The sequence below is a fragment of the Callorhinchus milii genome, unplaced genomic scaffold (assembly GCF_018977255.1).
Source record: "Callorhinchus milii isolate IMCB2004 unplaced genomic scaffold, IMCB_Cmil_1.0 Scaffold1, whole genome shotgun sequence".
Taxonomy (NCBI): domain Eukaryota; kingdom Metazoa; phylum Chordata; class Chondrichthyes; order Chimaeriformes; family Callorhinchidae; genus Callorhinchus; species Callorhinchus milii.
The window spans coordinates 123,047,217-123,059,788 of NW_024704742.1; the positions used below are offsets into that span (position 1 = coordinate 123,047,217).

General features: G+C 42.6%; 1 protein-coding gene across 1 annotated transcript in view; it reads right to left on the reverse strand.

The window, feature by feature from the left end:
• The window catches only part of map3k1 (mitogen-activated protein kinase kinase kinase 1, E3 ubiquitin protein ligase), a 61,341-nt gene extending 49,956 nt beyond the window's left edge, over window positions 1-11,385 (reverse strand). Inside the window, exon 1 of the mRNA XM_007892237.2 lies at window positions 10,997-11,385. Coding sequence (XP_007890428.1) covers window positions 10,997-11,385 — 389 coding nt within the window. The remainder of the gene's footprint in view (window positions 1-10,996) is intronic.
• Window positions 11,386-12,572: the final 1,187 nt, after the last annotated feature.

Sequence of the window (12,572 nt, forward strand, 5' to 3'; positions counted from 1 at the left end):
TTCAATCCCCGATTAAACACCAAACTAAATAGCAGGATTGTTCTACCTATTTACATGGGATTGCATGTAGCGCAAAGTTCTTCACATTGACTGTGGGTATCTCAAACAACTAACAAGGCATTCTAATTGTTAAAGAGCCAGAACATGTTGGATAATGCCAAAGTATGGCAACAAGCTACTGAAATATTTGAAAATGTTTCCAATTAAATAGTCATGTCATATGACGCAACGAAGACTTAAAACCTATGAGTTTAAGTAATACATCCACAGAATATATGAATTAAGAAAAATCTATTGAGCAGGGCTAAACACAATTGCCAATACGTTTTATTATGTCCCGTTAGTCCCTGAAACAATCAATTCCAAACCTACAAGACTACATTTCTAGCTAGTTTCAATACATTTTACAAGTCAATTAGCATTAAAGGTCTTAAATTGCATTGCTTCAATGATGTATAATACATTTTTCCCAGATCACTTACTGACAAAATGTGTTAGTCTACCACAATAAAACCGTGCAAATTACTACGGTAATGCTAAACCATGAGGCATGTTCTAAAAAATTTGAAAACCATTCATATGCCTGAAGCTTGCCAGACAATACTCTCAATTGCAACATCGCTGGTTAAACTCCTGGAGTAGTTCAATGCACACTCTAGGGTCCTCAAGCATTACCAACCTGCCCTTAATACTCTCTGGAATTAGGTAAGCAGGACACATCCCTTTAGGGATAAAGTGCGCATTCCATTCCAGACGCAGAGAAATTCCACATGAGGAACTCTCAGTTCGCTTTAGATACTCTTAAGTATGGCGCTGGGTTTTGACGTGACTGATCAAAAAATATTCCAAACAGGCATTGGCACTGAAACACAATCAATGAACCAACCAACCAATCAAATTTATGCCACTCCTGATCATCTGTAAATAGATAATAATAATACTTGCATTCGGTATAGCGCCTTTCACATTGGGAGGACTTCCCAATGCGCTCACAGAATTTACTGTGTAAAATAAAAACTGTCTAACTTGAAAATTGCTAGAGCTTTACGTTCACATCATTGGTGTGCTTGAACAGGAAAATCCACGCATCCTCTCTCTCTCACACACACACACACACACACACACACACATTATACAACCCACCAAACCAAATTAGGGTCAAGTAAAGTTTTGCAGAGTTTTATTGCACAACCGCCTTGCTATAACTGCCTTGTTTGCCCTGCAAACAAAGTTGTTGTAGGTTAAAAGACAACAGCAAATGTTCAAAATCGGCCTCGAACTACTTTTTTATGGAATGAAAGGAGTTCTAATGGCAAATTTTGATTAAAATAACTAATGCCTCATCCATTTACTTTGCTGCTTTTGCAATTTGGCTGCAAATTTGCAGACAGGGCAAGAAACACACATATGGCTTCCTGCAGGGCAAACTGACCCATGTTTTCAATCTGATCACACCACCTTATCTCCACCCAGGAATCACGTTACCGGCAAACATGACTTCTGCATTATAGTGCACACAACTACAGGCACACAACTACAGGCACACTGGGCCAACGACTGAAAACAGTCTGTGAAACTTCAGCCCGAGAAACAAGATTTGGTTTTCAATGCAGCATTCTTTACTCCATTTTTTTTTAAATCTAACCCATTTTAAACAAAATCAAAGTAACACTGCCACTGTGTAACATGCAAAAGAAACTGCAGAACACATTTCAGCAGAGCAAGTGAAGTCAAATCTTGGTTATTAACTCAACTCATTCCAAATAGTGAGACATCAGATAAACAACATTATAAAAAAGCCGTGTAAATAAAATGGATATTGCTTTTGCCATATAGACAGCAGAGCTAAGAAGAGCAGCTTGCAATTATTGTGTGGTTTATGTCTCAGCTCTTTGTAGTATAAATTAATAAACAGCTGTCATTGAAGGCACAATAGATGTCATATGAGCCCAACTGCATAATCATTGAGTGGGCTGTTATTCAAAGTAAGGTAAACAATCTGCAGTGGTGCAGATTTTCCAAAATATATTCCAAATTTAGTGGAATACTTTAAACTACAGGAGCACTAATTAGTAACCTATAGTAATGCCGTTCTTGCATTTGCTAAAACAGTCATGTTAAAATATCTCAAAGTGCTGCACACAATGAGATTTGTTCAAGAGTAGTGACTTATTATACAGGAAAACATGGCAGATAATGACACTACAATTGGCCTCAGTGAACCAGTTTTTTAAAAAAAATCAGGCAGGATTTTCTACTCCCAATTGCAAATGGAGATGCATGTGCAACCGTCAAATGAGGTTAGGATCAGGCTTTTGCTGTGATGCCTTCCCAAGTGCTGCAAAAAGACAGTCAACACAGTAAAGACTTGCACATGAATAATGGTCACTTAAACCATGATGTGCCCGGTGACCATGGAATTGCATTCCAGTAGAAAGGTTAGGTATAAAGAAGCCAAATGCCTTCAAGAGAGGAAAAAAAAGAGAAATTTGGCGAAAGAAAAACACACTTTCTTTTTTAATAAAAGAAACACAACTGCTGAAAGTTGACACGTTTGAGGACTACATTGTTTCAGATCCTTTAAGATCCTATTTCATACAATTCAATACTGATTAGAGAGTACACATTGGAAAAGTAATCAGTAAAATTAACCATTTCTCAGCCTACATAAAGCCTTAAGCCACTAAAGAGTGATTTTAAAATAAAGATAAACTAATACAGGGTGAGCAAAAAGTCATGATACCATCAGAATGTCTTAAAGAAATGATCATTATTATTAAGATAAATGGTATCCCGACTTTTTGGTCACCTTGTATAAGGGTTTCCATTACACGACTGGAAGTAAGCTTGTTGTTGTTAAATCATGCAGCAAATAGATAAAACTAAAGTTCTACCCAGTGCAGTTTGTGCTACACTTTCAGGGTTCACAATCAATGAACAAAAAAAGCAAAACAGAAGATGATTCATATTACAAAATATGGGTTCCAGGAAAGAGTAACATGATCCAAGAAAAAAAATTAGATACTGAAGGTTCCACATCCATATATGGTGTGAAATAATTTGCACTTTTTTGACTGAAACAGTTCAGTTCTTCAACTTTCATGCTGATATTTTATTAAGATTCTGTTCCTGCAATTCTCCAGTTAAATCTTGGTTTTCCCTTGTTGCTACTACACATGCAAACAGCACTGGACTAGGCAAAGTATACTTTTTTAAAAAAAGTAGCAGACACACTATTTTTAATGAGTTGGATGCTGGGATAGTATTAAAAAACCTTGTAGGAGACTAGATAAAATTTTTGAAAGCAACATATCCTCCAGATTTCTGCGACAAATTGTTTCAGTAATGAATTTGGTCATTATTGTTACTAGACTTGCACTATCTTTCTATATGGAGTCCTGTAGCTCAGTGGTTAGAGCACTCGCTTTGTAAGTGAGAGACCTGAGTTCAATTCCAGGCAGCGCGAAACCTTGGGCAAGTTTCCTTACTCCACACAGAGCCTAATAATAATCCCTCCAAAACCAAAAACAATAATAAATTGGTCATTTTCAATCTACGACTGTTTGTGGGACATTGCTGTGCGCAATTGGCTGCTGCGTTTGCCCACAAATATACAGTCAATTCACTTTACAGTGTGCTCTGTGAAGCGCTTTGGGACGTCCTCCCGACGTGAAAAGCGCTATATCAAATGCGATTATTATTATATTATATTGGCTGCCAGAAACAATCTTTCCAAATGTAATCTATAAAAGTTAACATGCATACTTTGATGATATTTCATGCTATGAGTTTAAAGATGACAGTTTTATTGATTCTTACAAAAAGGATGATTTGAATTTCAAATTTTCCACCACAAATTGAGCTTGAAGCAATTTACCAATTAAAAGGAAATTAGATGATTGAAGATAATTACAGGGTATGAGGAGCAAGCAGGTGATTAATAATTAACCTTGCATTTGATACATTTAAAAAATGTTTCTGTGTACTTACACACACTCACTTTATAGCTTCTTCAGTTAACCTAAGAATTTCTTTTAATTGCCTTGACCACACTAGGATTTCTACACTAAATGTTTAGTACACATCCAGAGACCAGACACTTTGAAAGAACAAGATGACACATTATGCAATGAAATATCAGCAGACTGCAGGTTGTTTCCTCTGATACCAACAACTTGAAGTGATTGTCACATTTGCCAACTCAGCTCAGTTGCTGGTACTCTCACCTCAAGGTCAGAGGTTGTGGGTTCTAAAAACAGCCCAGGACTTCGACCCTACAATCTCGAATGGCACTCTATTCCAGTATTGAGGGAATGCTACATTGGTGGAGCAGGCCATTCTTTTCACAAGTTGTCAAACCAAGAACCTGTCTGTTTGTACTGGTGAAAGTTAGAAGTGGAATCCTGGAGCTCAGTGGTTAGAGCGCTCGCCTTGCAAGTGAGAAACCTGGGTTTGATTCCTGGCAGGGCAAGTCTCCTTACTCCACGCGCCTTTTTACCTAGCAGTAAGTAGGAACCCAGTTGTTAGTCAATTGGCGGATCACTTTTCCAGGGGTAATAATTCCTTCAATAAAAATAATAAATTGATCATTCAATCCACGACTGTTTGTAGGACACTGCTCTGCACAATTGGCTGCCGCGTTTCACCCACAAAGTAATAGTCAATTCACTTTTCAGTATATTCTGTGAAGCGCTTTGAGACGATTCAAATACATGATTAGGTGTTATATCAAATGCAAGGATTATTATTATTATTATGATGATGATTGAAAATCCTAAGGCATTCTCTCAAAGATCAGGGCTGATCAATCTTCCTCCTGCATCCAATTTCACAAAAACAAATTAAATTTGGTCATCGGTGGGACATCACTGCCAAAGATTAGCTAACACATTTTCCTTTGTAACATTCACTACACTCAAGAATAACTCAAGTATGAAGTACTTTGAGATCTGTTCATGTGACAAAGCACCAATAATCAAACCTAAAACCAAGGTCTCACCTGCTTCTTCAGGTGGATATTAAAATGCTCGATTGGCACTGGCCTCCTGCTCATCCCTCACACCCTCCGCCCCACCATCGGAGGTCGGGCTTTCAGCCATTACACCCCGAAACTGGAACACTTCCTCAATCCCTCCACCTTGCCCCCTCTCTCCCCTTTTTCAAGTCCCACCTGAAAACCTTCCTTTTTTACCAACCTCATGGCCACCTCCACCCCATCCTCCCACCCCGGCTCAGTCAGGCTCCGCCACTTTTAAGTGCTCGGAGACGCTACCCTGCACAGAGGGCCTTACGTAAGTGCAAGTTGTTGTTAAAATATCCTGTGGCATTATTCGAAAACAAGGGCGTTTTTCCCTGGTACCATAGCCCAAAACCCTCCAAAATCGGTAATTCACCACATGACAGTTTGAGGAACATGTCAAAATGGCAAAATGCCTGCCATATTTTCCTAACATAAACCAGTCACTATTGTAAAGCAATATTTAGGCCAGAAATATTTGTAATAAATCATGTGCACAAAACTTACAACATTAATAAAACCAAGGATGTAAATCTGCAATGCCAAATTAACCATGAACAGAAGCACTAGCCCTGTACAGCCATTCTAAACTGAAACATCGGCAGAAGCAGCTACTGCAATAGTTATAAAAATATCCTCCTTCTGCTGTTTAGTACTGCCCAGACATTTATAGAGTTGAGACTCTAAACTTGTACCCTGTAGCAAAATTACTTAAGTCAATCTGCTGCAGGAGAAGATGGTAAAACCTTGTCTTTATAAACAATCAGTATTCCTCTCATCATCAGTATTTCTTTGGGAACTTCTTGCTAAGAGTTACTCAATCTGCTGAGTGGAAAACAAAACTATGAAGGAATCAGCACATCTTTATCGTTATTCCCATTCAATAACAATTTGATGTATTAAAAGCATGCCATCAAAACAGTCCAACTAACAAGTTAACCACAGGCTATATCCTCTATGATCTAACTTCACTCCCAGTTTCTATTACGTAGAGGTCAAATTAACTCTCCAAACATTAATGCTTGGTAAATCCCTGGAGTGGGACACAAAAGCTATTAACAAGGCTCCAGAACATTAAAGATCTCACAGTTGCAACATAACCAATGCCAAATCCAGCTGCGGTTATTTTCCACGTTTTCTTTCAAACGTCTTGTACAAAAGGAGAGAATTTTTTTTGGTGCAATAGATTTCCCAAACCTCACACAGAGACTATGTTGCCTTTTCTCTCTCTCGTGCTAGAACTCCGAAGTGCTATAATGAAGTTGTGTGTACAATTGTCCATGTTTACACACATGAAAAAGTGACTCCAGTTACATTTTTAACCCCGATGGCACTTCACCTTACATAGCAATATGATCATTTTTGTGCACATGGTTCGATCATTGGGATAAAAATCTATACATTTCTCAGTAGCATTTGTTTTGAAGCTCAACAGTAGCAAACAGGTCTCCTGGCAAGTTGCAATTTAAGATTTTCTCAGTAGCAGGAATTGCAAGATTAAAACATTTCACACTGATGAAATGAAACATGCAACACGTTTTCTACAATATTACAAATGTAGGGTTAGAAAGGATTCCATTTCAAACTTCCTGTGACTGAAATTCTATATGTTCAGGATTGCTGTTAATACAGTATCTGGCATCATGGGGATTTATACACAACCCTCCCATACTTTTGCAGTTCATTTGTAGAGGCAGCCCAGGTCTAAACAATTTAAAACGATTAAGTACACAAATCTTCCTCAGCCTTCTTGACTATAGATCCTATTTCACGCATCCCACTCTTAGATGGGTTTATATTGCATTATGCTGAACAAGATTTGACTCTGTACAGCCTTGCCAAATTATAACAAGTTATGAAATTACAATGAAACCAGACAATTAAGCAAATATAAAATAATCAAACCCTAGGTAACATCAAGAGGTTATCAAATCTACTTTTAAAAATAAAGGATTCATATCTGCAGAATGATATTCATATCAACATAACCAGAGCATGGCCAATCTTATTGTCAAGTGATGCCTTATCATTAGTATTCCACAAAAAAGGCATGTGCGTGGATATTGGGGAAAGGCAGGATCAGAGCATCTCTCTTCTCCCCTCCCTCCAACACTAACTATATGGCTTCACACCTCAAAAAAGCACTTTGTCCATATAAATAAAATGCTGCCTGAGCTCGTGGAACCATAAGACAGCACAGGTCACTACGTTATATAATAATAATCCTTGCATTTGATATAGTGAATATACTTCACAGAATATACTGTAAAGTGAATTGACTGTATATTTTGAGGGCAAAGAATTTTCAGGTGTGTGTGATGGAGGGGAATTGTGTGAAAGCCTCCCACAATAGTTCAGTTTGTAAAGTTAATGTAAAGATTAGTGAGCAACTGAGGTCTGCTGACCAGGGGGGGCTCCAAATTCAATCACCCGTCTGACCTGAGCTAGCATATTTCAATTGAGGCAGCAAGTAGCATCACCTATGTGCTTTCACTATTACTGGAAAGTTCAGATGAAAGGCTTTCATGTAATATTAGTGATATTATTAATACCCTTCCAGTAATTGCTGTCTCGGCTCATAACATCAGCAATGGGCTACGTTGGCAAGGTTGGTGGGCAGCCAATACCCATTAAACTGTCCTGCAGCACAGCTTTGATGTTTTCAGAAGGGGGCAGCATTTTTATAAGCATGTTGGGGTACGAGTGTAACCGTGGCTTGGTGAATTGTACCAGATTCTCTCTATTAAAAGACAATAATCTGTATAGATATTGCTATCGACCAGCATCTATTAAAATAGTTGCACATATCAGTTGTCCAGAAATGATGGGTACAGATTATCACAAAAGGTTTAGTCAACCATTACTTTCAGTCGTATATGTTTGCCCACAAAATACAGTCACTCAACTTTACAGTATATCCTGTGAAGCACTTCAAGACATCCTCTCGACATAAAAGGAAGGATGCATCAAATGTAAGGATTATTATTATGGTTGGGACTGACTCAATTTCTAAGATGCTGTTATGTTTATACAAGCATGCAGTTACAAAGACTGGATCTTAATCATTTTTAAGTTAAGTTTAACATTTGTTTGTCAATGCTCAGTTTATCAGTACTCAGACAAGGTCTCAAAGCCATTTCACAACTCAGAAACTGAATAGACCTGGGTGTGTTAGTGCTTGCATTTCCCTCATCTAAACAATGCTAAATCTTTGCATTTGATATAGTGTCTTATCACGCTGAAATGTCTCAAAGCACATCAGAGTTTTTCCTGTAGAGTGAATAACCTTATTTGTAGTTCACCACACTATCTAAATATATTGAAAGAGTACACTATACTTGGGGCTAAACTTCGGACGACAAACAAACTCTTAAAGCAGATAACAACAACCAGAAGACTGCAGAGACACATTCCATAAATCCAACAGCAGCGTCATAACATTTCAAAGCTTCCTTTTAAACCTACTATCTTTCCATGTTAAATGCAGGTTCTACAATTACATAAAATTCTGGGGAATGTCTGTTTCTTTTCTCCAGATTTACAATATAACAAATTAAAGTTGGACTGAGGAACTTGAAAATCAAAAAGTCTCATCATAAGGTTATATATAGATCCAAAATGCAAATTGACCATTATCTGATTTAAATACATTAAAAATAAAACTATGATTATTCCTGAAGCCTCAATTTTACCAATATTAAGAATTTACTCAATGTGATGAAAGCTCATAAAGGAGGTCTAGAGCAAAATACACTATTATTCACCATTTCTGTTTTGAATTCAGTTTTTTAAAAAAAGTTAGGCTACATTTTGAAATCATTTCCAAACTACACTTTAATGTGAGGGTGTGTGCTTTGTGAAAATTCCCATGCACAAGATTGATTTGTACCATTTACTTTATCTCAGTTACTGTTAATCATAAAAATTTCCTAACAATGCAGAAATGAATGCAATTAATGCTGCACAGTGTCATGGAACTGACTTGACATCTCTTTTCTCCCCCCACACGCTCATAAGCAGCCACTTTGCTGAAATTCAATAAATAACACAGCATTAAATAGACTATTTACCTGCACAGAAAAATTGGATCACTTATAGGGGTCAATGTCTATGCTTTTACCACAAATGCAAATACCAAAAGCGTGTAGGAATCTGGTATGTCTACACACAGACCATATGGCACGTAGGTGTGAAAGCTCAGACGCCTAGTGTCTGAAATTTTAAACGCACTTCATCAGGAAAAACCTCAACTCCAGGTCCCTTCCCAATGCTTCCACTGCAGTACTTTGCTCGCACGGTCCACCTCGGGCTGCGCCTTAGGGTTTTACCACTGCAGCTTTCTGGTGAACTGCGACCTACCAAAGGCTCAGAAAGCCCGTGTGTTTCGTCCCGATCTGTCGCTGAACCCGACCGAGAGCTCCTCGCGTCAGTTCACGGCGAGGAGTCAGGTCCCATTCATTCCCAGTCGGCGCGACGCGATCTTAAAGAGGCTTTACGGCACACCCCCGGGCGGCGGGCGCTGAAGGGTTTGGAGCCCAGGATCCGCGGCGGCGGGGAGTGAAACTCGTGTGCCATAAGGCCACCAGAGAACCCAAAGCGACGGGTCGGGTGAGCCCTGGAGGTGAAGCCTGGACTGCGACAGGGGCTCGTCCCCCGACGGCTCGGGTTGGGATCACATTACAGCAGCCGACTCCAAACCCCATTCAAAACCTGCAACAGGAAACAGGGGGGAGGGAGGGGAGGGGAGGGAGGGGGTTTCATGGGCTTTTCTCTCTCTTCTCCCCCCCACCACCACACACACACACACACACACACACAAATAAAACAAATAGACAGGGAAGCAAACCGAAACGATCCGATCCCTCTTCATCCTCAAGGCATTAAGGATTGAGCTGGAGCTGCCCCCCCGCGCTGCTGATCTCTCTCTCTCTCTCTCTCTATTAGGTTTCCAACTATTTTTTTTTGCAAAATAAAGTGAGTTGACTGTTTACTTCAAGGCTGAGCGCTTGACATCCGCCTCCGGCCTCAGATTTTTTTTTGAGCAGCAAAACGAGCCTCTTCAGGAACATCCCCTCAAAAGTCAGAGTGCAACACCAAAACACTAACCAGTCAGGACTTTTACTCTCACCATCGCCACCAGCAATGAGCACATTTAGCTTCACACAAGATGCTGAATTGCACGTACACCATGTCTTCCCCCCCTCACTTCCAAATAACAAGGTGATCTGAACTCCCTTCTTTATTATCACCACCAATTATTATTGTTATTATTGTTATTATAATAATAAAATGGGAAACGTTCCCCCCCCCTTCAGAAACACCAGCAACTAACTCTGCTCCTGGCACTCAACTCGCTGCAAATAACCTCGTCATTCCCAGGTTTCCGAGGAGAATTTTTTTTCCAAAAACAAAATAAAACGTACTGTGTAATAGAAACAAACATGGATCGGGACAGAGAGGGTCGGGATCGGGACAGAGAGGGTCGGGAGAGGGGATCAGGACATCAAATCCCCTTTCCTTTCAACTGCAGAGCAACTCTTCCCCACAAACACAATAAAGAAGGAGAGACTGGGGAAGGGTCAGAGTGAGAGCGGAGGAGAGGGTGTCTGGACCTGGGCACAGGGAGGAGAGAGGGACCAGCCCTAAGGGGGAGGATGAGAGCGGGGAACAGGGCAGAGAGGGTCTGGAGAGGGGCTCAGGGCAGAGAGGGTCTGGAGATGGGGCTCAGGGCAGAGAGGGTCTGGACAGGGGCTCAGGGCAGAGAGGGGCTCAGGGCAGAGAGGATCTGGAGATGGGGCTCAGGGCAGAGAGGGTCTGGAGAGGGGGATCAGGGCAGAGAGGGGTTCAGGGCAGAGAGGGTCTGGAGAGGGGTTCAGGGCAGAGAGGGTCTGGAGAGGGGGATCAGGGCAGAGAGGGTCTGGAGAGGGGGCTCAGTGGGGTTGGGAGCCGGGCTGAGGGAGCTCTCCCGGGCTGCAGTACCTGAGGGGGCTGGTCAGGTCCATGAGGATGGCGCCGGCCGAGCCTCCGTGCGCTGCCGTGTGGCGGCTGTCGTGCCCGGGGTGCAGCGGGTGCAGGTCGGCGCCGAGGGCCGGCGGCTCGGGGCAGTGCTCCCCCGCGCTCGGCTCCGGCTGCTTCTCCACCGAGGAGTCGAAGTCGACGCTCTTCACCTTGCGGAGGTGCTTCCTGTAGGAGGCCAACTGCCGCTGTGCCGAGCCCGGCTCCTCCCGCGCCTCCGAGCCGCCGCCTCCTGCACCACCTCCACCTCCACCGGCGCCTCCGCCTCCTCCTCCCGCTCTGCCACGAGTCCCGCAGGAGCCGCCGCTGTCTCTGTCCGCGAACGCCGCCCGGCTCCCCGCCGCCGCCGCCATCTTGTGTGTTGTGGCCGGGGGTCAGGTAGTGAGGAGGCGGCGAGGGGGCGGGGCCGGGGGGGACTGGGCGGGGCTAGAGCGCGGCCCCGCCCCCTCCTCCTCCCACTCAACCCCTCCCCCCTCCTCCACACCCACACAGCGCCACTCGTTTACTCTTCACGTTAACGTTACTATTGCTTGTACTAATCATGACAGTCGTTGCATTTGATGTTGCACCCTATCACACCGTTGAGGCATAATAATATAACGGCGCCCCGAAGGGCGGTGGCTGGAGCACTCGCCCCGCAAGCGAGAGGTCCCGGGTTCGATTCCCGGGCAGGCGAGACCCTGGGGCGAGTTGGCTAACTCCACGCGCCTCCTCTTGTTTGCCGAGCAGTAAGTTGGAACCCGGTCGTTAGTCGATTGGCAGATCGCTCTCCACGGGTAGTAATCGCTCCCAAAAAAATAATGTGGTCACTCAATCCATGACTGCTTGTGGGACATTGCTGTGCGCAATTGGCTGCCACATTTCGCCCACAAAGAACACTGTCATCTCACTTTGAGATGTGTTGAAGACACGATAAGGCGCTGTATCAAATGGAAGGATTCTTATTATATAAAGCACTTCATAAAATATACTGTGAAGTTGATTAACTGCGCACTGTATTTTGTGGGTGAAATGCAACACCTAGTTTGCACACAGCAATGTCCCACAAATCACCATGGAGCGAATGACCAATTTTTATTTTGGGAGATTCGTTGGCCAGGACACCAGGAGAAACTTCTTTCTCTTTTCTTTTATTACAACAACAATAACAACAACAAAATTAGAATTGTAAAGTGCTTTTCATGTCAGGAGGATGTCCCAAAGAGCTGAACAGTCAGGGATCAGGACCCGAACGTGGGAGATGGAATGAGGGAGGGCAGAGAGGGTAGGAGGGCGGCTGAAGGCACTGTCAAAAAGGAGGGTCTTGAAGGAAGCAAGAGAGGGAGCAAGGCGAAGGGATTGTGGGATGCAGTTCCAAAGCATGAAGTCAGAGAGGCTGAAAGAGACTTGGAGCAGGCCGGAGCCTGCTGAGCGGAGGGAGTGGACAGGTTGATAGGGGGTCACCAGGTCAAAGATGTAGGAGGGGGCAAGGCCACGGAGGGCCTTGAAAGTGAGGATGAGGATTTTGCATTCTATCCTCTGGGAGATGGGGAGCCAGTGG